Genomic DNA, 27,876 nt, shown 5'->3' on the forward strand with positions numbered 1-27,876 from the left:
ATTGGGGAGTACAAGAAATACATGAGAATACTTAAAGAATTCAAGAGGGCTAAAAGAAGTCATGAGGTTGCCTAAGCAGACAAGGAGAAGGAGAATCTGAAGGATTTCAACAGACATATTAAGAGTGAAAGGATAACAAAGGACAAAATTGGTCCTCCGGAATATCAGAGTGGTAATCTATGTGTGGAGCCATAAGAAATGGCAGTGAAACTTTGTGGATTTTTGCATGCGTATTTACTTGGGAGACAGGCACACAGCTTATAGATATGAGGCAATGCAGCAAAGAGGTTCATGGACCCTATACTGATTACAGAAGAGGAGGTATTTGCTGTCTTGAGGAAAATTAAGGAGGATAAATCCTTCGGGCCTGATAAGTTGTTCCCTCGGACCCTATGGGAACCTAGTGCAGAGGCCCAAGCAGGGGTATTTAAAACATCCTTAGCCATGAACGAGATGCCAGAGAACCGGAGGATAGCCAATGTTGTTCTGCTGTTTAAGAAAGGCTCTAAAAATAAACCAGGAAATTACAGGATGGTTGAGCCTAACATCACTAGTGGAAAAGTTATTGGAAAGATTTCTAAGGGACTGGATACATGAGTATTTGGATAGACGTGGACAGATTATGGGATAATCAAACTGGCTCTATATGTGGTAAGTCATGTCTAACCAATCTTATAGAGTTTTTCAAGGAAGTTAGCAGGGAAGTTGACAAAGGCAAGGCAGTGGATGTTGGCTACGTAGACTTTAGCCAGGCCTTTGACAAGGACCTGCATTGGGAGTCTGGTTAAGAAGATTCAGGCACCTGCAGGAAAGATTAACGGAGTTCAGAGAAGATTTACAAGGACGTTGGCAGGTCTGGAGGATCTGAGTTATCAGGAAAGCTTGAAAAGGTTGGAATTTTATTCCCTAGAGCACAGAAGTTTGAGGGGAGATTTGACAGAGGTGTACAAAGTTATGAGGGGTATAGATAGGGTAAATGCAAGCAGGGTTATCCCCCTGAGGTTGGATGAGACTAAAACTAGAGGTCACGGGTTAAGAGTGAAAGGTGAAATGCTTATGGGGTAGATGAGGAGGAGCTTCTTCACTTCAGAGGGTGGCGAGAGTGCAGGCCATATCTTAAAAAGAAACAGTAGATTAATTTCTGTTCCATCAATGTCTCCAAGGTCTCTAAACATTCACATTGTCTAGCTGACTAGGAATACAGCCATCTAGCTCTCAGGCTGAAAAATGAAACTGCCCTTACATAATAAGTGACTTTTAGTCATCAGAGGAAAATTCTTAAATTATTTACCATGGAACGGTACCTTAATGTTTTATTTGTGAGGAATTAGCTCAATGTTTATTTTGGCTTTATAAGTGAAGTATAGTAATTCAGATGTTTTAATATGATATCTCGACACAGCCACAGTAAACAAAATGATAAAATACCTCAAACAAACTACTGTAGTTCAAAGTAGTCAGCAATCAACAGTTCACAAGATGATGTTATTTTACATGATTTGTAACTTAATACAGGTTATTTCAAATAAGAAGGAAATAAGAAAAAGGATCTAGTGCTTAAAAAGGAACCAGTACTTAGGAAGGAAATACACATGAAGTATATCGAGTCACACTCCCAGTGGCCACTTTATTAGGGACACCTGTACACCTACTCCTTAATACAAGTATCTAATTAGCCAACCAGGTGCCAGCAACTCAATGTATAATGGCATAGAAAGGGACAAGAGGTTCAGTTGTTGTTCAGACCAAACATCAGAATGGTGAAGAAATGTGATCTAAGTCACTTTGACCGTGGAATGATTGTGGTGCCAGATGGGGTGGTCTGAGTATCTCAGAAACTGCTGATCTCCAGGGATTTAGAGTCTCTAGAGTTTACAGAGAAAGGTGGAAAAAACATTTTACAAACATCCAGTGAGATGTAGTTCTGTGGGTGAAAATTCCTTGTTAGTGGGAGATTCAGAGGAGAATGGCCATACTGGTTCAAGCTGACATGAAGATGAAAGTATCTCAAGTAGCTACGCATCACAACAGTGGTGTGCAGAAGAGCACCTCTGAGTGCACAACATGTCAGACCTTGCATTGGTTAGGCTACAGCAGCAGAAGACCACAAACATACACTCAATAGCCACTTTATCAGTTACAGGAGGTACCTAATAAAGTGGCTGCTGAGTACATATGATTTCAAGTCAAGTCAAGTTTATTGTCATTTCAATCATAAACTGCTGGTACAGTACACAGTAAATACGAAACAACGTTCCTCCAGGACCCTGGTGCTACATGAAACAACACAAAACTACACTAGACTATGTGAGACAGCACAAGGTCTACACTAGACTATGTAAAACAACATAAAAACTGCACTAGACTACAGACCTGCACAGGACTACATAAAGTGCACAAAACAGTGCAGAGCAATACAATAATTAATAAACAAGACAATAGGCACAGTAGAGGACAAATTACAATATAATAATAAACGATGTAGATGTCAGTCTAGACTCTGGGTATTGAGGAGTCTGATGGCTTGGGGGAAGAAACTGTTGCACAGTCTGTTCGTGAGAGCCCGAATGCTTCGGTACCTTCTGCCAGATGGCAGGAGGGAGAAGAGTTTGTATGAGGGATGCATGGGGTCCTTCACGATGCTGTTAGCTTTGCGGGTGCAGTGTATAGTGTCTGTAATGGCAGGAAGAGAGACCCCAATGATCTTCTCAGTTGACCTCACTATCCACTGCAGGGTCTTGCAATCCAAGACGGTGCAAATCCCGAACCAGGCAGTGATGCAGTCACTCAGGATGCTCTCAATACAACCTCTGTAGAATGTGGCGAGGATAATCCAAGCAATTTGAAATAATTTGAAAATTAAAAATAATTTTATTTTTTATTTTGAAATACAGTGCAGAATAGGCCCTTCCAACCCAACGAGCCACGCCACCCAGCAGGACACCGACTGTATTTAACCCCAGCCTAATCACAGGACAATTTACAATTTCCAAGATCCACAAACCTGCCTGTCCAGGTAGACCCATTGTCTCAGCTTCCTCCTGCCCCACCGAACTCATTTCTGCATACCTTGACACTGTTTTATCCCCCCTTGTTCAATCCCTTCCCACTTATGTTCATGGCACTTCTCACGCTTTGAATTTTTTCAATGATTTTAAGTTCCCTGGCCCCCACCGCCTTATTTTCACCACGGACGTCCAGTCCTTATATACCTCCACCCCCTACCAGGAAGGTCTCAAAGCTCTCCGTTTCTTTTTGGATTTTAGACCTAACCAATTCCCCTCTACCTCCACTCTCCTCCATCTAATGGAATTAGTTCTTACACTCAATAATTTTTCCTTTGGCTCCTCTCACTTCCTCCAAACCAAGGATGTAACCATGGGCACCCAGATGGGTCCCAGTTTGTTCTGGTATGGAGTTCCGGAGTTCTTGACACTATCATATACATATAAACTATTATTATTGCCCATGTTAGTCTAGGTTTATTTTTTTTCTAATATATATTTTTTCTTGTATTTTTTTGTATTTTTTTTTCTTTTCTCTCTTTTAGTGATTATCCTTTTTCATGTATAATCAATATAGGTTTGACTGATTATTGTATGGTGTTTTTTTTTGCTGATATTTTAATAAGATATTGATATCTTATTACTAATTTAATTTCAAGCCTAGTGTATTTACAACCTATTCAATATTATGTTATGTTATTTTTTTATATATGAAACTCAATAAAAAGATTGAAAAAGAAAAGATGGGTCCCAGTTATGCCTGCCTTTTTGTTGGCTTTGTGGAACAGTCCATGTTCCAAGTCTATATGGGTATCCATCCCCCTCTCTTCCTTTGCTACATTGACGACTGCATTGGTGCTCCCTCCTGCACGCATGCTGAGCTTGTTGACTTCATTAACTTTGCCTCCAACTTTCAACCTGCCCTCAAATTTACCTGGTCCATTTCCGACACCTCCCTCCCCTTCCTTCATCTTTCTGTCTCCATCTCTGGAGACAGCCTACCTACTGATATCTACTATAAGCCTACAGTCTTTCACAGCTACCTGGACTATTCCTCTTCCCACCCTGTCTCTTGAAAAAATGCTATCCCCTTCTCACAATTCCTCCATCTCCGCCACATCTGCTATCAGGATGAGGCTTTTCATTCCAGGATGAAGGAGATGTCTTCCTTTTTTAAACAAAGGGGCTTCTCTTCATCCACCATCAACTCTGCTCTCAAACGCATCTCTCCCATTTCCCACACATCTGCCCTCACCCCATCAGCCCGACACCCCACTAGGGATAGGGTTCCCCTTGTCCTTACCTACCACCCCACCAGCCTCCAGATCCAATATATAATTCTCCGTAACTTCCGCCACCTCCAACGGGATCCCATTACCAAACACATTTTTCCCTGCCCCCCCCCCTTCTGCTTTCTGCAGGGATCGCTCCCTACGTGACTCCCTTGTCCATTCATCCCCCATCCCTTCTCACCGATCTCCCTCCTGGCACTTATCCTTGTAAGCGGAACAAATGCTACACCTGGCCTTACACTTCCTCCCTCACCACCTTTCAGGGCTCCAGACAGTCCCTCCAGGTGAGGCGACACTTCACCTGTGAGTTGGCTGGTGTGGTATACTGCGTCCGGTGCTCCCGGTGTGGCCTTTTATATATTGGTGAGACCCGACGCAGACTGGGAGACCAATTCGCTGAACACCTACGCTCTGTCCGCCAGAGAAAGCAGGATCTCCCAGTGGCCACACATTTTAATTCCACGTCCCATTCCCATTCTGATATGTCTATCCATGGCCTCCTCTACTGTCAAGATGAAGACACACTCAGGTTGGAGGAACAACACCTTATATACCGGCTGGGTAGCCTCCAATCTGATGGCATGAACATTGACTTCTCTAACTTCCATTAATGCCCCTCCTCCCCTTCTAACCCCATCCCTGATATATTTAGTTTTTTTCCCCCCTCTCTTTTTTTTCTTTCTCTCTCTGCCCATCACTCTGCCTGTTCTCCATCTCCCTCTGGTGCTCCCCTCCCCTTTCTTTCTCCCTAGGCCTCCCGTCCCATGATCCTTTCACTTCTCCAGCTCTGTATCCCTTTTGCCAATCACCTTGCAGGCTCTCAGCTTCACCCCACCCCCTCCGGTTTTCCCCTCCCCCTCCTACTTTCAAATCTCTTACTATCTTTCCTTTCAGTTAGTCCTGACGAAGGGTCTCAGCCCAAAAGGTCGACAGTGCTTCTCCCGATAGATGCTGCCTGGCCTGCTGTGTTCCACCAGCATTTTGTGTGTGTTGCTTGAATTTCCAGCATCTGCAGATTTCCTCGTGTTTACAATTTACAATGACCAATTTACTGGTATATCTTTCGACTGTGGGAGGAAGCCGGAGCACCCGGAGGAAACCCATGCATTCATGGGAAGGTCGTACAAACTCATTACAGAGGATGATGGAATTGTCTCCAACACCCTAAGCAGGAATAGATTGCACTAACTGCTACACTACTGTGGTGCCTCATAGTAATTAGAAACAAACACACATGAAACTTAAAGAGTCATAAAATGATACAGCACAGACACAGGATGTTCAGCCCATCCAGTCTGTGCCAGCCTGGTTCCCTGCTTGGTTCCGTTTGTTTAAGCAACCAGGATGGCTTCAAGGCATCAAGCAAAATTGTACATACACATAAGATAGAGATACACATAGGAGGCCTAATTTAGACTAGTGTGTGCAATTAATTTAGCCCGGCTGGTGGCACAGTGACATCAGCACCGGACTCCTGAACGGAGGTTCCCAGGTTCGAATCCAGTCGGGCCGTTCCCGAGTACGCTTTCCATCTATGCCAGGTTGAGTGTTGAGCTCGCAACTCGACCTTGTAAGATAAAGAAAAATACTGCGAAATGTCTGTGTGACGAGTGGCGCGTCACACAGTCTTTCGTTCCGCGCCTTGTAAGGCATGAAGATGCCCGCTGCTGGCCTCTCAGGCCTGAGTCGACGCCATCATCATCACTGTGCAGTTCTGGTCAGCTACTTACAGGAAAGACCTCAATAAGGTTGACAGAGCACTGAGAAAATTTACCAGGGTGTAGCCAGGACTTGAGGACCTGAGTTGTAGGGAGAAGTTACATAGGTTAGAACTTTATTATCTGGAGCATAGAAGAATGAGGGAAGATTTGACAGAGGTAGGCAAAATTAAGAAGGCTTTTCCCACTGAGGTTGGGTGAAAATAGAAGTAGAGGTCACTGGTTAAGGTTGAAGGACGTAATGCTTAAGGGGAACATGACGGTATCTTCTTCACTCAGAGGGTGGTGAGAATGTGGAATGAGCTATACACACAAAATGCCGATGGAACTCAACAGGCCAGGCAACATCTATGGAAAAAAAGTACAGTCGACGCTTTTTCCATAGATGCTGCCTGGCCCGCTGAGTTCCTCCAGCATTTTGTGTGTGTTACTCTGACCACAGACACTGTCTGACCTGCTGAGTTCCTCCAGCATTTTGTGTGTGTTACTCTGACCACAGACACTGCCTGACCTGCTGAGTTCCTCCAGCATTTTGTGTGTGTTACTCTGACCACAGACACTGTCTGACCTGCTGAGTTCCTCCAGCATTTTGTGTGTGTTACTCTGACCATAGACACTGCCTGACCTGCTGAGTTCCTCCAGCATTTTGTGTGTGTTACTCTGACCATTGACACTGTCTGACCTGCTGAGTTCCTCCAGCATTTTGTGTGTGTTACTCTGACCACAGACACTGCCTGACCTGCTGAGTTCCTCCAGCATTTTGTGTGTGTTACTCTGACCATAGACACTGTCTGACCTGCTGAGCTCCTCCAGCATTTTGTGTGTGTTACTCTGACCATCGACACTGTCTGACCTGCTGAGCTCCTCCAACATTTTGTGTGTGTTACTCTGACCATAGACACTGTCTGACCCGCTGAGTTCTTCCAGCATTTTGTGTGTGTTACTCTGACCATAGACACTGTCTGACCCGCTGAGTTCTTCCAACATTTTGTGTGTGTTACTCTGACCATAGACACTGTCTGACCCGCTGAGTTCCTCCAGCATTTTGTGTGTGTCGCTCGGATTTTCAGCATCTGCAGATTTTCTCGTGTTTGTGGAACGAGCTGCCAATAGAAGTGGTGGATGTGGGTTCAATTTTAACATTTAAGAGAAGTTTGGATAGGTAGAATGGATGGGAAAGATCTACAGGGATATGGTCCAGATGCAGATCAATGGGACTAAGCAGAATAATAGTTTGGCACAGACTAGACAGTCCAAGGGACCTTTCTTGTGCTGTAGAATTCTAGTGCTCCATTACATGATACTGTTTTTAGTGTCAATGCAAATATCACAATCTGTTCTTAACAATACACACAAATTGTCAACATCAGCACTCTAGGAAACCAGATGAAATAATAAGATGGGCTACATTACAAATTCAGTAATCGCCTACAATTAGCAGGATTTGGTTGAAGACTGGAATTATTTTCCCACATACCATTATTCCACTTGGAATAAAGCTCGGGGTCAGCCATAGTTACAGATATAGAAGCAAGCCAATGAAGTTCGTCATGACCATGTGGTGGGCCATAGAAGCTGAGGAAAGCCTGGTGTAGACCTGGGAACAGGCCAACGACTAAGTTAAATGAACCTAAAATTAAATGCAGATAAAACTGAAATGTTTCTGGTTGGTCCCAAAGCCAAAGGAGATAAGCTTCTTAATAAACTTGGAACTTGGCTCTCCTTACAAAACCAGAAGTAACAAGCCCGAGTGTTATCCTTGATTCAGATTTGAATTTTAATTCCATTTAAAAAAGTGACCAGAGCAGCATTTCTCCATGTTAGAAATAGTATGCCTGTTTCTGTCCCATAATGATGCTGAAAAACTACTTGAAGCCTTTATATCGAATAGACTAGATTACTGCAAAAATATTTAGGAACCTCAAAGACCAATGTTCGAGGTAAATTTATTATGGAAGAGTGCATATGGCCTGTCACCATATACTAACCTGAGATTCATTTTCTTGTGGGCATTCATAGTAAATACAAAGAAACACAGTAGAATCAATGAAAAAACATTACAGAAACCAAGATGAATTAGAATCAGGTTTAATATCACTGGCATACTGTATAGACACATAGAAAACCTAGCATGATACAGGCCCTTCGGCCCACAAAGTTGTGCCGAACATGCCCCTACCTTAGAAATTACTAGGCTTACCTATAGCCCTCTATTTTTCTAAGCTCCATGTACCTATCCAAAAGTCTCTTGCAAGACCCTATCGTATGTTGTGAAATATGTTGCTTTGCAGCAGCATAAAATATAAAATTAAATAAGTAGTGCAAAAAGAGAATAAGAAAAAAAAGTGAGGTAGCTCATTGTCCACTCAGAAATCCAATGGTAGGTGTGGAAGAAGCTGTTCCCTAACAACCAATAGGCAAAAGAAGACAAACTGTGCAAATAGCAAAAAAACAATGAATAAATAAGTACTAAATAATATTGAGAACACGAGTTGTAAAGTCCGTGAAAGCACCATACAGTATTGCTCTAAAGCTCTGGTTATAGGAGGATAAACGTTACCTCTGCTGCAATGAGGAAGATGGTATCACTGATATGCCTCATGCCGCAGGCTATGACCCCAAGTGCCACTCCAGGAAACACATAGGCATTGTTTCCCTGGCCCGGATACAGCACGCGGCCATCTGACATTGTGACTGCGTTAAATGGACTTCCGCTTGCAAATATTGCCCGGCCCTGCAACAGAAGCAGAGAGAGAGAAATCGTTCAGAAAATGGAACATCAGAGACCAGCCCAAAATACAATGCCACTGGTGAAAAGCAATATGCAGATTTGTAGAATACGGATGCTGTGCAGGCAGAAGAGATTAGCTTAGTTCACCATTTGATTACTAACTTTAACTGGTTTGGCACAACATTGTGGGCCAAAGAGCATGTTCCTGGGCTGTACTGTTCTGTGTTCTATTAACTCTTTTAAAGACAACCAGGCCTTGTAGGTTTGAACAGTTTATTCATCCCACTGATGTGAGGATACTCCAGGACAGTGCCAGAGGCACTCTACAAATCCTGGGGTAAGTTGCTTTGCTTGTTCAGACTCTATGAGAGGTACCTAAGTGATCCTATCTACAGGATCTAGATGAAGGGTTATGTGAGAGTGAAGAGTTAGGTTGGTCTGTGGGTAGGTTAAAAGGTCAGCACAACATTGTGGGCCAGACAGATTTTACTGTTCTATGTTCTATATACGTAAATGGTACATGACCTGAAATGCTGATCGTTTATTCCTCTCCAGTGAACTGCTGAGTCCCTCCAGCATTTTGTGTGGGTTGCTCCAGATTTCCAGCAGAATCTCATGCGCTTCTAAATATTGCATCCTTTCTGTCTGAACTGAAAGCTACGCATTACATGCATCATCTCCAGACTGTGAGGGTCAACATGACCGTGATTTTGTGTCTATGTCAAAACTGTAGAATGGCTGTTTTGCAGGCTCAAAGTCAAGGTAAATTTATCATCAAAGTATATTTTGTCAGGAAAAGTTGATTAGGTTCGGACTTCATTCCCTGGAACATGGGAGAATGCGGGGAGTTTTGATAGAGGTATACAAAATTATCAGGGATATAGGCAGGGTAAATGGAAACAGGCCTTTTTCACTGCGGTTGGGTGAGACTAGAGCCAGAGTCATGGGTTAAAGGTGAAAGTTGAAATGTTTAAGAGGAACATGAGAGGGAGCTTCTTCACTCAGAGGATAGTGAGAATGAGGAATGAGCTGCCAATGGAAATGGTGGGTGCAGGTTTGATTTCAGCAGTTAAGAGAAATTTGAGTAAGTACATGGATGGGAGGGTATGGACAGCTATGATCCAGGTGCCAGTCGATGGGACTAGGCAGATTAACAGTTCAGCACAAACTAGATGGACTGTTTCTATGACTCTATTCTATGTATTTGTCACCATATACAACATAGAACACAGAACTGTATGGCACAGCACAGCAGAGTATGGTTAATACTGTAGCTTTCAGCCGATTAGAGGCAAGTGTAGTTGGCGGGGGGGGGGGAGGGGAGTGTCAGAGGAAGGGTTTATACCCAAAGAGTGGTGGGTGCATGAAATCCACTGCCAGGGGTGGCAGGTACATTATGGAGACATTTAAGAGACTCTTAGATTTGATTAACAAGATGGCATTGTGCCCAATTACAGCAGCCAACTCAGATCCAACTAATAGTGTCGTTACTTTATGTGATATGCACTGCGTTGTGTACCTTGGTCCAGAGGATCACTGTTTCATTTGGTGGTATACACGTATATGGTTGAATGGCAATACACTGAACTTGACCGTGAACTTCATGTTCATGAAACAAAAAATGAGGGGTGTGTGGGAGGGAAGGGTTGGATTGATCGAAGAGTGGATTAAAAGGTTGGAACAACACGGTAGGCCCATTACACTGTGCTGTAATGTTCAATGTTCTATATTTGCTGTCTTTGAGCATATTGTTAACAGGTCTACCAAAAAAATCTTTACAGTAGCCCCATTTCTAGCTTTACCACTTATCAAAGGTGCTATGTAAAGGTGTTTGGATCTCTGATACTCAAACGTACAAAAATATTAGTATTAGAAGTAAATTGCTCAATTATAATTATTGAAACGAACACTGAATAGATTCAAGTTAAATTAGTTAATTAACCATCATAAGTACATGCTAGCATTTATGCAATTGTGCACATTTTATTCTATATCTGTTCTTTAACCTCTAAATTTAATTTTTAATACAATCCTTTATTCTTTATAATTGTTGAATGTTGTTTTTTGTTGCAAGTCATGCCAACACACCATAAAATTTCCTGATAGAAGTAAATGTATATGGTGAATAAAGTTCATCCTAAACTATTCAAATAGTCTCCTGAAAGCAGAAAAAAGATCCTGCAGAATCTGAAAATATGAAGTAAAAGAAGAAATGCTGAGGATGAAGTTCATGTTTCAGTTCCATTAGGTATAGGAGCAGAATTAGGCCATTCCAGTCCGTTCCATCATTCCAACATTGCTGATATATTATCTCTCTCAACCTCATTTTCATGCCTTCTCCCTGTTACCTTTGACACCATGACTAATCAAGAATCTATTGCCCTTCACTTTAATTCTACCAAATGATTTGGCCTCCAGAGCTGTCCGTGGCAATGAACTCCACAAATTCACCACCATCAGGCCGAAGCAATTCCTTCTCATCTCTGTTCTAAAGGGACATCCTTGTAATCTGACCATCTGGGTCCTAGACTCTCCCACTATAGGAAACATCCTCCCCACATTCACTCAATCTAGGCTTTTCAACATTCAGGAATTCCTCCTCATCTCTGTTCTAAAGGGACATCCTTGTAATCTGACCCTCTGGGTCCTAGACTCTCCCACTATAGGAAACATCCTCCCACATTCACTCAATCTAGGCTTTTCAACATTCAGGAATTCCTCCTCATCTCTGTTCTAAAGGGACATCCTTGTAATCTGACCCTCTGGGTCCTAGACTCTCACACTATAGGAAACATCCTCCCCACATTCACTCAATCTAGGCTTTTCAACATTCAGGAATTCCTTCTCATCTCTGTTCTAAAGGGATATCCTTGTATTTGGAGGCTGTGCCCTCTAGCCCTAGACTCCTACACTATAGGAAACATACTCTCCAACATTCACTATCTCTGTCTTTCAATATTCAGGAATTCCTTCTCATCTCTGTTCTAAAGTATCTTAGATGGGGAAAAGTGAGCAAACAGGGGTGTTTAAAGTTGCAAGGCAGGTGAGGTCGTGAGAAATAACAGTATGTTTGGGGAAGAGACCAAGATAAGTGAAAATTTATATGCATTAGGCCTTTAGGGTGCCATGGTAGGGTAGTGGTTATTGTGACATTAATACAGCCTAGGCTGTGGAGTTAGAAGATGAACTCCAACGGCATCCGTAAGGAGTCACTGTACGTCCTCCTCATGGAATGCACAACTTTTCCCCAGGTGTCTGTTTCCTCCCACAGTCCAAAGACATATTGGGTAGGTAAATTGCCCCATGATTAGGTTAGGGTTAAATTGGGGTTGGAGGTTGCTGGGAGGTGTGGCTTGAAGGGCCGGAATGGCCTACTCCGCGCTGTATCGCTAAATAAAATAAAAATACTCATGTTCAAAGTTCAAACCTCAAAATAATTTTATTATCAAAGTATGCATACCACATGCAGAGTTGAGACACATTTTCCTACAGGCACCCACAAGCAAATAATGAAATACAAGAGAATAGAATAGAATTGTCTTTTTTCCTTTCCAGGGTGACTGGGATTCTGTCAGAATCCGTTATCTGCAGCTGCAAGCTACGGTCTTTCATGGCAGATGAGGACCTGCTCTCTGAGCTCACCAATCAGCTGTTCCCGACAGATCCCCGAGCGGCATGGAAGGCGTGCACTTACAGGGTGCAGAACTCCGTGGGCACTTGGATGACCAATTCCATGCCAGTGTCTCCGACTGAGGCGTCGCAGGAGACACAGGTAATCGCAACGGTGGATGCAGCTGTCAGAGGCCTCTGTACTCGGTTGATCGCTCGCTCACTCTCTCCCTCTCTCTCACGATGGTGGGGAGAGTTTGTTGCTGATTTTCGAGTCAGAGAAACTCGGAATGAAAAAGCAATGCAGCAGACTGTAACATCATAACAGCGACTGTTGGTCTCTCCTCTCACTGTGGAATGGTTGACAACTCTCTGTCCCTTGTTAGTGAGAGAGACAGCACACACGCGGCATGTTGGATTGTCCAGTAAACAATTGTTTTTCTTGGACTGCAAATCACAGTCCCTCTTTGGAGACTTTGCTGTTGCCTGTTTAGTGGGTGATGGGTGCTGATGCTTCTTGCTGAAATGGGTGGGGAGGGGGAAGGGGAAGGTTGACACTTTGCTGTTGCTTGTGCATGGAAGGGCACAGAGAGGGGGCTTTGGGGTTCTAACTTTTTTTTCTGTCATTCGTTCTTTTGGCTTCTCATCCGTTTTTGTGGATGTCCACGAAGAGCAAGAATTTCAGATTGTATACTGCATACATTCCCTGGTGTTAAATAGAACCATTGAGCCACTGCAAAACCAAAGACTGACAAATATCCAATGTGCAAAAGAGAAAAAATTGTGCAAATAATTTTAAAACACCAAATAGTACTGAGGACATGGTCTGCAGATTCCCCGAAAGCTAGTCCACATACTGCAGAGTTGGCTTTCACACATAGCAAGTGAAAACATTGTTTAAGTAACAATATTTTCACCTGTATTGAAGGGAAAGGACTCCTTGGTTACAGTCTTATCATAGATATTCCCTTTATACTCAGTACCTAACTTTTCAAGAATGTTGAAAGGTTTGCTAAGTAAGTATCACCAAAACTTTCTGTTTTAGAAACACTCCGTTATTACTTTGTACAGCCAATATTTTCCATTCATGCATAAGAGCTGGGAAGTTAAAGAAAGCCTCTGCCATCCCACTGAACCTCCATCATCACTGTCTTCACATGGAAGAGGAGTCCTAAAGTGACCTGGACCACAGATTGTACTTTAACCTCAAGGCTGTCAGGATTCCACAAATTTATCTGTCCTCTAGTTCCTAGATATGTTTTTAGTGGAAATTTTTAAAATTATTCCTTAAAAACAATAATTTTTTAGATGATTTCATTGGTTAGGTAATGGTTTAATTGACAGGTCATAAACACAAGAGATTCTGAGATGCTAGAACTCCAGAGCGCCATACAAAAATACAGGAGAAACTCAGCGGGTCAGGCAACGTCAATGGAGAGAAACAGACAGTCGAGATTTTGGGCCAAGGTTCATTGAAACGTTGAAAAGGTCCCACTTTTCAACTTAGCTTCTCAAAATAAAAATATTCTCAAATTAAAGATTGAACACTATATTGCAATAGTTTGTGATAATATTATAATGTTTCTTCCTAGAAATTAGGAAGTATTACTTAAGGTCTGGTTTTGAATTAAATGGGATACTAACGTTGGAGAGCATGTCAAAATATTTTTTAACATTTAATGTCTGCAGAGTGTTACTGTTAAGTATAATTTGCAGGCTCTGTGTGTAAGAGAATGAGAATTTCAATTAAGTTTATTACCCCTGGGTCAGTTTATTCCTTTCTATAGAAGTTAATTGAGAGGTAACCAACTAATCCAGTTATCTCAATTGTATCCATTCCAAGTCCAATAGCAAACTTCCAGCTCACAAACACAATTTATTTCGTTCAGATCCTGATAAAGTGGCCAACTCCCTTCTCATCTAAGCCTTCCAAATCACGCAAGTACATTTCGGTCTAATTGACCTCATACTCCATTTACTGTGGTCACTATTTGAAGCCAACACCCATTTGTGCCCTTCCCAGTCTCACATGCCAGTGCTATTTTCTCCTTTAGTCGTAAAGTAATCAATAGTTTTCTTCTCTCCTTGTTATTTTGTTTTGCACCATTTAATGTCATGACTGGAACAGGCACCAGTTCCATTTACTTCAATACAGGAGATTCAGCAGATGCTGGAAATCGACGCAAAATGCTGGAGAATCCCAGACGGGACAGGCAGCATCTATGGAAATCTATGGAAAAGGAAGCTTCAGGCTGAGTGGAACAGACTTGATGGGCTGAATGGCCTAATTCTGCTCCTATATCCTATGGAACTGAAACATTAACTTCATCAGGACTGGAAAGGAAGAGGGAAGAAGGCAGAATATGAGGGTAGGGATAGGGGAAGGAGTACAAGGTAGAAGGTAATGGGTGAAACCAGGTGAGGGGGAATGTAGGTGTGAGGTGAAGGGAAGAAGTGAAAAGCTTGGAAGTGATAGGTGGAAGTGGTAAAGGATTGAAGAAGAAGGAACCTGATTGGAGAGGAGAATGAACCATGGGAGAATTGGAAGGAAGAGGGGACCCAGAGGGAGGTGATAAGCCAGTGAGGAGGAGAGAAGGAGTAAGAGGGGAACCAGAAGGGGGAATGGCAAGAGAGGGGTGGGGGAGAGGGGAGAAATTACTGGAAGTTAGAGAAATCAATGTTCATGCCGGCAGGTTGGAGGCTACTCAGATTTTGTGTATGTGATTCTGGATTTCCAGCATCTGCAGAATTTCTTGTGTTCAGGGACTCAGCAGGTCAGACAGTATCTCTGGAGGGAATTAAACAGTCCGTGTTTCAAGCCTTCGTGGATGCTGCCTGACCTGGTGAGTTCTATGGATTTGTTTCTTTTAAGCTTGTACAGCAAAAGAAAAAGATGTGCCGGCACTGGAGAGGATCCGGTGGAGTTTCACGGGAATGTTCCCAGGAATGATGGGGTTAACACATGAGATCATATGATGGCTCCAGGCCTGTACCCACTGGAATTTAGAAGAATGAGGTGGGATCTCATTGAAACCTATAGAATATTGAAAAGCCTAGATAGAGTGGATGTGGAGATGATGTTTTCAATAATAGGGGAAGTCCAGGACCAGAGAACCCAGCCTCAGAATAGAGGGAGATCCATTTAGAACAGAGATGAGGAGGGATTTCTTTCACCAGAAGCTGGTGAATCTGTGGAATTCACTTCCAGAGATAGTTGTGGAGGCAAAGTCATTGGACTTTGATAGATTCTTAATTAGTCAGGGCATCAAAGGTTTGGGTGAGGGCAGGGGAATGGAATTGAGAGGGATAATCAATCAGCCATAATGGAATGGCAGAGAAGACGTAATGAAACCAATGGCTTAATTGTGCTCCCATGTCTTATGATCTTATGGTCTAAAATCATCATCAATCATTTACAGAACAGAATATCCTATTCTTGCTATATAGAATGGAAATGGTCTTCATCAATTTCTTTCAAAGAGGCACTTCCACATATCTGACACAAAACATTCTGCAGATGCTGGAAATCTTGAGCAACACATATAAAATGCTGGAGGAGCTCAGCAGGTCAGGCAGTCTGACCACTCCACCCAAACACTCAAGGATCAAGGATCAAATTTATCCGCCTTTAACATTTACACCAATTGGGAGTTTTCTGTGTTGTGCTGGCACAAAACTCAACAAGGACAACATTCAACAGTTATAAATAATGAAGAATTATATAAAAAGTGAAGTTTGAGGTTAAAGTTCAGATCTGGAATAAAATATGCAGAAATACATAGATACGAGCGTGTATTTACAATGCAGAGAGCAGTTGAAAAGTGGTTTGAAGTTTTTACAGTGCAGTGACAGGGGGAATAGATAGATGGTTGTGGGGGGGCTAACTAGAATGGTTCATCAGAACTTTTTCGTCAAGGAACTTTTAAAATGGTGTGAAGCTTTTTATTTTAATAACCCTCTAGCACTTTCCAGAAGGGATATTTTGGAAAAGGCAGCTTGCAGGGTGGGTAGTGTCTGCAATATTTCCTGCCTGTTTCTTTGACCTGGACACATGGGTGTAATTAGGCAGCCCAGTTTCACCTGGTCTGTTACTGTGCTGTATCTCTAAAATAAAATACAGTCGGCCCTCCTTATCCGCGGGTTCCGCATGCGCAGGTTCAATCAACCGCGGATCGGGAAAATCCAGAAATCCTCTCTCCAGCACTTGTTGTTTGAACATGTACAGACATTTTTGTCTTGTCATTATTCCATAAACAATACAGTACAACAACTATTTACATTGTATTATGTATTATAAGTAATCTAGAGATGATTTAAAGTATACGGGAGGATGAGCATAGGTTACCGCAGCTCGGGAATCGAAAAAAAAAATGGAACAGGTACATCCAGTACTATTTAGCATCAGTTAGTCAAATGTTTGTCTTAGTATACAGTATATATTTTACTGTTCTATGCATATAAAACACTTAAGAAACATATGTATTTCAATAATTAAACCACTGCATTGCTTAGTAATAATTGTAGCTTTCATCAGGGCAGGGCCTTCACATGCTCCATTATTCTCACTTTATCCTTTAAAATTGTTCTGATTGTTGACCGTCTGTAGCCTAACGCTTTTCCAGTGACTGATGGCATTTCACCTCTTTCCAATTGCTTTATTATTTCCACTTTATTTTCAATCATGATTGTTTTCCAGAACAGAAACACTGCGGGCAGCAGGTCCTGAGATCCGCTGGGTCCTAAAGTCCACTGCACCAAGACAGGTTAAATAAGCTCCAGAGCTCCGCCGGGTCCTTAAGTCCACTGCAATGAGACAGGTTAAATAAGGGATTTGAGCGTCCGTGTTTTTTGGTATCCGCGGGGGGTCCCGGAACCATTCCCCTGCAGATAAGGAGGGCCAACTGTACACAGTTGATCTTTCAGGCTGAGATCCTTCAGGTGCTGCCTGATCTGTGAGCTCTTCCAGCACCAATTCAAGTTCATGTTTGATTATCTATCAAGCAAACACCTGAATACATCCAAATTTATCCAGGGCCAAGGTGCAAAAAACAGTACCAACAGCACACAGCACAAGACACATATGGTTACGTTATCAGAAACACACTCACAAAAATATAATATAGCCCAAGTGCCTGAATGTCATGGCCTGTAATTTGATGGTGTTGTCCTAGAGCCACAATTTTGCAAGAACAAACACAAGCTAATGCAGCTGCAGACAAAGGTAATGCACCTTGCTTTCCCTGAGTGAATACCGGAGAGCTGATGAAGAGATGTCTGAATCTCCGAGCCGCGATCTGGGTATAGTGGGGAACACTACCAGTGGACAGTCAGACGTGATAATAAACAGTGAAGGCAATCTGGGCTCAAATGTAATTGGAGATGAAGCTGCGTTCAGTCAGGCGGCAGAAGGTACGAGTGATAGACAGGGCGAGGCATCCCCAAGTAAACAGAAACAGTCACAAGCAGTGGCTGAGGCTGGAGAAGCTGAAGATAAGATAAGGAGGCCCCAGAGAGTCAGTAAAACCCCAGATAGGCTGGCATAATATGCACCTATCCCAATAGTGAGATACGTTACTTCCATTCACAAATGGATTTGGGTTCCTGAAATCTCGAAATTCATTTGAATACATTAATATTAACAATGGATTGATAAGTTGAAGGCTTACAAAGTCATGAGGACATGACTATTTTTATTTTTTGTGGGTGGTGCTTACAAAGCCCTGGTTAAGAACATATTTTATTATATTTCTGCTGCTATGCTGTGAGGCATTTGTATTTTAGCAGTTTTTCTGCAAACACAGTGTGTTCTGTTAGTTAAACTGCATAGTCCACTTGCTCAGTCTAGGAATGTTGGGTCTGCCAACTGGGCTGTCTGGTAACGTGCTGTAACATTCTGACCAGTAGGATATCATGGAATATTTGAGAGAGACGGGCAGGATCAGATTTCTGAAGGACAGCAGTCTCGTTTTGGGGTCTTTTTGTTGGGAGGTGTTGGAAGAGGAGTGGAGAACAGCACAAGAGGATCTCACCCGAAGGGGACACCAAATTGCAAGGAGACCTTTGTGCAGACAAATGGTTTCAAGGAGGAACTGCCAATACATCGAGCTAGCCAGTTTGGTCATGACGTTCTCCAAGGGAAATTCGGTCCATGGCTGGTGATTGGGGTTTAGCGCCATGAGTAAAGCAATAACATCCAACTACTGTGGAAATGAGCTCCAACGTTTATGTGCACATTTAGACTGGTTTAACTGTAATGGGCTGTAATTTCTTTTTCATTTTCTATTAACTGTTTGTTGAAGTTGAAATATCGGTAAACATACTTCCACTTTAATTTTATTCTGGTGTACGATCTGCCATTTCCTGGTGAATGATAGGCAGTATTTACACAGCATTCACCATAATATCCATTCCCTCACTGGAACTTTCTAACTTTCCAGTTTGGGTGAGCCCAAATCATACCAAACCTGGAGGTGTGCGGCTTATTGAAGGTGGCCTTCTCACCATTTCCCGTGAGATGCTGAGTCACGTGGCTGTTAGCCAGAGTTAGTTAACAAGCCTGGTTTATTGCAGCCATGGTGAGAGGGTTACTTATTTACTTAGCAGTCCAGCATGCAACAAGGTCCTTCAGTACTTCAAGTTGCACTGCCCAGCAACCCAGGACAACCCTGATTTAACCCTAACCTGAGCATGAGACAATTTACACTGACCAATTAACCTACCTGATGTGTCTTTGGACTGTGGGAGGAAACAGCAGCACCCAGAATAAACCCACACGTTCCACAGGAAGGATGTACAAACTCAGTCCAGAGGGTGCTAGTGAAGTTTTTCACAAATAAAAACAGCAGAGGGAGTTTTATGTTTCAGAAAAACCACAACAGCTCCTTTATTGTAACCCAAACAGTGAACACAAAGGGCAGTAAAAGTACTTCACATAATTGCGTCATCACATCAGACCAGCCTCTTGAAGTGAACCCCAACTCAATATAGTTGGCTGCGAACTTTGTACGTTTCCACCAGATATATTACCCTACGCAGGCCCCCACTGAACTCATGAAAACTGACATTATGAGCCTGTCTGGAGCCCAGTTTCATGGGTAGAGCAACAGCAGAGACCTCTGTCCAGTCCAGAGTGTAAATGCTCATGGCCATGTCATGATGGCAGGGGCATAGCAGTGGAATCCTTCAACTTGATGGGCTGGTTTAAGGTGATCTACCGAAATACATCCAGGTTTACCCCTCTCATCTGTGATAAACGTCTCTTCTCCCCATTGCAAAATGCAGAACGGGCCATTGGAAAGGGGCCTAAGGGGATGTTGCTGCGTATCATGGCGGACAAAAACAAACAAGGTGGAATATAGGTTAACAGGAACACAGAAGTGCTGTACTCCATGATGGGAGGTAGGAATAGGTGCAAAGGAATTGAGCTTACTGAGGAAGGTGTAACACTATTCAGAGCCTAACCAGGTGCTCGTCGTGTCAGGAATAAAATCAGCTGGACTCGTAACAGCTGCCCATACACCAACTCAGCCGCGAATGGTGTCAGGTCCTCTTTTGGAGCTGTTCTGAGCCCCAGCAGGACCCGCAGGAGACCATCACACTGACACTCAGCCATCAGGGAAGCCTTTAGGAAGCAGTGTAACAGGCCATTGGACTGCGGGTATTGCACCTGATGTGATGCAGCTTTTCACAGAGGTTCTGGGCCACTGCAGCCCAGAGGACTGATATGAATTGGGGACTGCGGTCAGAGGAAATATCAGATAGGCTACCAAACTGAGCCACCCAGGTGCTGATGAATGCCAGAGCCACATTTGTGGCAGTCATTGATGCTAAAGAGACATGACCTGTCACCTGTCCACCATGGTAAGGAGATGCGTGAAACCACAGGAGGGGGAAGGGGACCACATTGACATGGTCAATGCTTCACTCAGGGACCTCAGAAAGTGCCAATGGCACCTGGACACGATGGCTAATTTTTACCTGCTGTCACTCCACACATGCTGCAGTCCAATCATGCACATCCTTTCTAAGGCCGGTATAACACAAACCTTAGTGCCACCAGTTCCTGTGATGCCTTCCAGCCCGGATGTGAGAATCCATGTATGGAGTCAAGAGCAGTTTGTGGGCACTATGGGCCAAGGGCGACTAGTTAAGTCATCACACGGGAGAGAAACCCTACCTTCCCCAAGTTTAATGTCAGCCAACTGCAGGCACGTGGCTGCTGTTTGGTAGGCCTGGGCCTCTGGGTCAGTAGCATGGTCAGCTATCATGCAGGTATAGTCAGCCTCTACGTACATGACCTCAACGGCTGGCCAGGAGAGGCAATCAGTCACAACATTATTTTTCCCTTGATTTGTCCTTATGTTGGTGTTCTTGCTGATGTAGGGAAAGGAGGAATGATGCACCGCTGCCTGCCTGCGTGTAGACTATCAGCTATTTTAGCAAGCTCTTTGTAGTCCTTCATGTGTCATTAGTGAGGACTCTGCGAACTTGTTGAGACATTTGCTGCATGAAGAATTTATTAAAAATTTTAAAAAGGAGGGTGATTTCCCAGGGGAGACAGCACATGATCAATTAGCTCCAACAGCTTAGCATTACCAAGGCTGGACAAGGAGAGCAATTGTTTGGTCCGCCCTGCCTCCAATAGTCCAAAAGTCTGTAAAAGGTGAGTGTTTAGTGAACAGTATTTTTCGTGTTCAAGCAGGTGTTCAAGTAGGCTCACCACTCTCACAGCTGTGGAGTTTCCAAGCAGAGATACCACACAGCAGAGTTTGATGTCATTGGCTGTGATTTCTCATGGCACGAATGGAGTCTCAGCTTGTACAAATCAAGCAACGGCATTTTGGTCCCAAAATACTGACAGTTTCAAAGCCATTGCATTGGCCGACATGTTCAATAACTCTGGAATCATCTTAGAGCATCGGGGTCGCCAGTATAAGCTTTTGCAAATAAAAATCACGGAGGTGTTTTATGTTTAAGAAAAAGCGTAACAATACCTTTACTGTAACTCCAAACACTGAACTCAAAGCGTGTTAAAAGTACTTTATGTAATTCATCAGACCAACCTCTTAAAGTGAACCCCAACTCAATGAATTATGTTCATTTCCACCAGTTACATTACCTTACACCAAGACTGAACCGTGAACTCTGGCGCACCAAACTGTAATAGCGCCACACTAACCGGCAGACTACCGTAGCGCCTTTACCAAGTACTGTAATGCAACACTTCACAACACATGCCGGTAATATTAAATCTGAACCTGATTCTGATATAAAGATATGATGAGGAAAAGAAAAAAAAGAAAATCGAGAATAACTAAAAGATACACAGAATTAATTCTCTACAGAGAAAATGACGACTCATTCTCCAAAGTCAGGGCTGATGTTCCCATGTGGCACATTATCAGGGCAACATGGTAGCATTGTGGTTAGTGTGATGCTATCATGGCTCAGGGCATCGGAGTTCAGAGTGCAATTCCAGTAGGAAAGTTTGTGTGTGTGTGTGTTGTGTGCGTGCACGCGTCTGTGTGTGTGTGTGTGTGTGTGGGTGTGTGTGTGTCTGTGTGTCTGTGTGTGTGTGTGAGTGTGTGTGTGTGCGCGCGCGTCTGTGTGTGGGTGTGGGTGTGAGTGTGTGTGTGTGTGAGTGTGTGTGTGTGTGTGTGTGTGTGTGTGTGTGTGTGTGTGTGGGTGTGAGTGTGTGTGTGTGTGTGTGTGGGTGTGAGTGTGGGTGTGTGGGTGTGAGTGTGTCTGTGTGTGGGTGTGTGTGTGTGAGAGTGGGTGTGTGGGTGTGAGTGTGTCTGTGTGTGGGTGTGAGTGTGTGTGGGGGTTTGTGTGTGTGTGTGGGTGTGTGTGGGTGTGAGTGTGGGTGTGAATGTGTCTGTGTGTGTGTGCATCTGTGTGTGTGTGTGTGTGTGTCTGTGTGTGTGTGCATCTGTGTGTGTGTGTGTGTGTGTGTGTGTGTGTGGGTGTGTGTGTGTGTGTGTGTGTGTGTGTTTGTGTTTCCTCTTGCAGTCCAAAAGACATACTGGGTGGGAGGTGAATTGATCATTGTACATTCTCCTGGGTTGAGACTCAGTGTTAAGTACATGGGTTGCTGAATGAGGTGGCTTGTTGGGCCAAAAGGGCCTAAATCCACGCTGTATCGAAATCAGAATTAGGTTTACTCTTACTCGCATACATTGTGAAATTTCATGTTTTGTGGCAACAGTACATTACAATTCAATAATAATAAAATTACTATAAATTACAAAAAGGAATATTTTTAAAAGAATTACAGTAAACTAAATGCATAAGAAGAGCAAAAAAACAGTGAGTTAGTGTACATGGGTTCATTGTCCATTCAGAAATCTGATGGTGGAGGGGAAGAAGCTGTCCCTGAAATGTTGAGTGTGTGTCTTCAGTCCCCTCTACCTCATTCCTGAGGGTAGCAATGAGAAGAGGACATGTCCTGGGCGATGGGGGTCCTTAATGAAACAGACTGCCTTTTTGAGGCATCATCATTTGAAGATACCGTGGATACTAGAGAGACTCGAGCCAACTTGCTTTTATTTTTATAAATAGAAATAAATTACATATTTTAAAAAATAATATACTATCAAAAATATCCACTCGAAGGTTCTGAATTTGGTGTCAGACTGCACAAAGAAATTTGCCTTAAATTTGAGATTAAAGATTAGATTAGGTTTACTTGGCACATGTACGTTGAAACATACCGGGAAATGTGTCATTTCCTTCACTATCAATCCAATCCAAGAATATGCTACCGGCACCAACATTACGCGCTACCTCTAACCCGTATGCCTTTCAAATGTGGGAGGAAATTGGAGAACCCAGGTAACACCCACACAGTCATGGGGAGAACATACAAACTCCTTACAAAGAGTTTTGTAACAAGAATTGAGCAGGAAGGAGATATGGCACAATAATGTTGCGAACCAACACCTAAGAAAGACATCAGTGTGGTGTAAAATAAACACAGTGGCCATTTTATTAGATACAGTACCTCCTGTACCTAGTAAGGTGGCTGCTGAGGGTGTGTTCGTGGTCTTCTGCTGCTGTAGCCCATCCACTTCAAAGTTCAACATGTTGTACATTCAGAGATGCTCTTCTGCACATCATTGTTGTAGCGTGTGGTTATCTGAGTTACTGTCGCCTTCCTGTCAGCTTGAACCAGTCTGGCCATTCTCCTCCGACCTCTCTCATTAACAAGGTGTTTTCACCCACTGGATGGTTTCTTTTATTTTTGCACTATGCTCTATAAACTCTAGAGACGAAAGTGCCTGAAAATACCAGGGATATCTGCGGTTTCTGAGATACCCAATCCACCCCATCTGGCACCGACAATAATACCACAGTCAAAGTCATTTAGATCAGGTTTTCCCCATTCTAATGTTTGGTCCAAATAGCAACTGAAACTGCTGACAATATCCGCATGCTTTTATGCATTGAGTTGCTACCGTACAATTGGCTGATTACATGTTTGCATCAACTGGATAATACAAACACCTATGTCAGGATGCTGTTTGTTGGCTACAGCTCAGTGTTTAACACTATCATTCCTACAGTCCTAATCGATAAGCTATAGAAACTGGATCTCTGGATCTCCCTCTGCAATTGGATCCTCAACTTCCTAAGTGGAAGACCATAATCTGTGCGGATTGGTGATAATATCTCCTCTTTGCTGATGATCAACACTGGCGCACCGCAGGGTTGAGTACTTAACCCACTGTTCTACTCCTTCTATACTCATGACTGTGAGGCTAGGTATAGCTCAATTTCTATATATAAATTTGTTGATGATACAACCGTTATTGGTAGATGGAGTACGTACAGGAGCAAGATATATTAGCTAGTTGAGTGGTGTCACTGCAACAACTTTGCACTCAGAGTCAGTAAAACCATAGAGCTGATTGTGGACTTCAGGAAGGGTAAGATGAAGGAACACATACCAATCCGCATCGAGGGATCAGAAGAGGAGAGAGTGAGCAGCTTCAAGTTCTTAGCTGTCAATATCTCTGAGGATCTAACGTGGTCTCAATATATGGATGTGCTATAAAGAAGGTAAGCAAGCAGCTATATTTCATCAAGAATTTGAAGTGATTCAGTTTATCACCTAAAACGCCCAAAAATTTTTATAGATGTACTGTGGAGAACATTCTGATAGGAAGCATCATTGTCTGATATGGCAGGGGGCGGCAGGGGGGGGGGGGGAGGGGTTGGCTACTGCACAGGACCGAAAGAAGCAACAGAAAGTTTTAAAGTTAATCAGCTCCATCTTGGGTACTGGCCTCCATAGTAGTTGTGCCACAGAAAGGTGGCGTCCATCACCCAGGTCATGCCCTCTTCACACTGTTACTGTCGGGAAGGAGTACAGAAGCCTGAAGGCCCACACTCAGTGATTCAGGAACAGCTTCTTCCCCTCTGCCATCTGATTTCTAAATGGACATCGAACGCATGAACACTACCTCACTTTTTTCTCTTTTTTAAAAAGTACATATTATTTGTTTTTGCACTATTTTTAATCTATTCCATATACACACACATTATATATATATATATATATATACACACACACACACACACACACACACACACAGAGTAATAGACTCACTGGGTTATTTATTTATTATCTTTTTCTTTCTATATTATCATGTATTGCATTGCATTCAACTGCTGCTGCTAAGTTAACAAATTTCATCACACGTGCCGGTGATAATAAACCTGATTCTGATTCTGTTTCTAACGAGCAGAGTGCAGGTGCACCTATGAAGTGGCACTGAGTGTTCGGTGACCTTCTGCCTACAAGTGGTGATCCCATCCAACTGGATGTTACTGAAGCATGACAACAGCAGTTCTGTACTGCGACAGGGCCTTGGACCTAGGTAGGAATGGAGGCCAGAGATGTAGATCATAGTTTGAGGGTTGCAGGAGTGAAAGATTGGATTAACTTTATTTGTCACATGTACTTTGAAGCATTGAGTGAAATGCTTTGTGTCAAATCAAACTGGCATTGTTTCTGCTGAATGGCCAGCACAAGTTGCCATGCTTCCAGGGGCAACATAGCAACCCCCGGTGCATTAACCCCAACAGTGCATCTTTAGAATGTGTGAGGAAACCAACATGGTCGTGGAGAGAAGGTACAGGCTCACCATAGACAACGACAGGAATCGAACCCCATTATTGCAGCTGGTTCTTTAGAGGAATGTCCTAACCACTACACCACCACACTGCCTCAGGAGTGGGAGAGGGGGCGAGAGGAGAGAAGAAAGGGGGAAGAAGAGAAAGGAGGTAAGAAGAGAGGGGGTGTAGGAGAGGGAGGGAAGAGGAGAGAGGGGGTGGAGGAGAGAGGGGAGTGGAGGAGAGGGAGAGGGAGGGGGAGGGAGGAGGAAAGGGGAAGAGAGAGATGGAGGTGAGGGAGGGGAGAGAGAGGGAAGAGGAGAGAGGAGGGAGAAAGAGAGGGAGGAGGAGGGAGAGAGAGGGAAGAGGAGAGGGGGAGAGAGGGAGGAGAAGAAGGAGGGAGAGAGAGAGGGGTCGAGGGGATGGGGGTGTAGGGAAGAAGGGTAGGGGAGAGGCAGGGAGAGGGGGAGAGGGGGAAGAGGGAGTAAAGGGAGGATGGGGCGAGGGGGAGAGAGGGGAGAGGGGGTAGAAGGAGGGGGGTAGAGGGAGATGGGGAGAGAGCGTGAGTGGGAGCAGAGGGGGAAATGGGGGAGAAGGTTGAAGCGGAGAGTGGGGAGGTGGGAAGGGGTGGGAGAGGGAAGAGGGAGGGGCATAGAGGGGGAAGGGGAGTGAGAGGAGAGGGGGAGAGAGGGGGGTAGAGGGGAGATGGGGAGAGGGGTGGGGGAGGAGAGAGTGGGGAGGGGATGTGGGTGGGAGCGGAGGGAGGAAAGGAGGTGGAGGGGTGGAGAGGGAGAGAAAGAGAGGAGTGGCGAGAGAGAGGGGAGAAAGGGGGAAGAGAGAGGGGGTAGTGAGAGCAGAGGGGAGAGAGGATGGGAAGGGGAGAGTGTGTAGGTGAGAAGAGAGGAAGAGGGGAGATGGTTTTGAGGGAGAGGGAAGGGAAAGGGGAGAAAGGGAAGGAGAGGGAGAGGGGAAGGGAAAGAGGGAGGGTGTGAGGAGAGTGGTGGGGAAAGGAGAAGTGGTAGAGAAGTAGTGAAGAGATAGAGGGAGGGGAAGAGGTAGAGGGAGGGGACAAGGGAGGAGGAAGGGGAGAGGGAGGTAGTGAAGGAGAGGAGGGTGTGGGGAGAGGGGGAGGAAACATGAAGCAAGTCAACGTTGGATTTCTAATGGGTTGTGGTGGGGATTTGAGATGGAAAACTGAATAAGAAACCTTTCAAAAGAGGGGTAAGGGATCAGGGGTAACAAAGGGCAGGAATATTTAGAAACATTTTTTATTCTCTCACACTAACATGCAGCATATAATCTCTGCTAAAGTGTCTTTTATATTATCAATGGCACATAAGTAGGATTGATTAATTTGTGCTTTCTGAAATTACTTAGTACTCTTTCGAATAACAGAACTTATTAAATTACAACCACTTTAACTCGATTTGAAACACATATTAAAAACGTCCAAAATTTATAACTACTCTATTATTCAAATATAATTGGTAAATTGATTTAATGTTGACATGTACAGTATGAAAAAAGCCAGAAGGCCCTATTTCACACTCTATCTCAATAAATAAACAAATTTCTTCTTGTTAAGTTATCTTAAGTTATGGTTATTATTTTTATATATTACAAGGTACTGCTGCTGCAAAACAACAAATTTCACGACATTTGTCTGTAATAATAAACCTGTTTTGACCCTCGGATCATTATTGTACATTCAACAGTTTGCCTTTGAGCTTGATGGTATGTGCTTTCAAGCTTTCAGATTTTCTGCCTCACTATATTGGGATATCCAAAATAGAATCAGTCTGAGCTTCATTGTTGGTAATTGAGCTGGCAATAGAAATCAAGAGAACTCTCCACCTCAGTGTCCTTGGTGTAACATTTCTTTTGTTTGATCAGCAGCTCACAGAACAAGACAGTATTTCTGAGAAATGTGATCCAAGTATCAGAGATTACACACTCACCGGCAATGGAATTCAAATGTACGCGTAAGCAGGAAGTGAGAATGATAGAATTAGAAATATATCTGTCACAAATGGGAAAGTTTGTGACATTTAAATGTTGGTTCTACAATGATGACGCATTAGTTTTAAAACATAGAGTATAGATCAGTAGAGCACAGGACAGGCCCTTTAGCCTGCAATGTTGTGCTGATCCAAATAAATTAGTAATCAAAAGGGCAAGTAAACTAATCCCATCTGCCTACACAATGTCCGTCTCCTTCCATTTTCTTCACATTATCTGACTATCTTTACACCTATTGAAGTGTCTAATGTATTTGCCTTTACCACCACTCTAGGCAGCACATTTCAGTCACCCACCACTCAGTGTAAAAAAAAGCTTGCCCTCACATCTCCTTTGAAATTACCATTTCTCACCTTAAGTGCATGCTGTCTGATATGGGGAGGCTATCC

At 43.4% G+C, this 27,876-nt stretch overlaps 1 protein-coding gene across 5 annotated transcripts in view; it reads right to left on the minus strand.

Annotated features, from left to right (window-relative positions):
* Window positions 1-27,876, minus strand: part of me1 (malic enzyme 1, NADP(+)-dependent, cytosolic) — a 467,654-nt gene that overhangs the window by 25,976 nt on the left and 413,802 nt on the right. For all 5 annotated transcript variants that reach the window (XM_059983100.1, XM_059983103.1, XM_059983101.1 and 2 more), the window contains exon 12: window positions 8,576-8,749. In XM_059983100.1, the coding sequence (XP_059839083.1) occupies window positions 8,576-8,749 (174 nt within the window). The remainder of the gene's footprint in view (window positions 1-8,575; window positions 8,750-27,876) is intronic.

This window comes from Hypanus sabinus, chromosome 10 (assembly GCF_030144855.1).
Source record: "Hypanus sabinus isolate sHypSab1 chromosome 10, sHypSab1.hap1, whole genome shotgun sequence".
Classification (NCBI taxonomy): domain Eukaryota; kingdom Metazoa; phylum Chordata; class Chondrichthyes; order Myliobatiformes; family Dasyatidae; genus Hypanus; species Hypanus sabinus.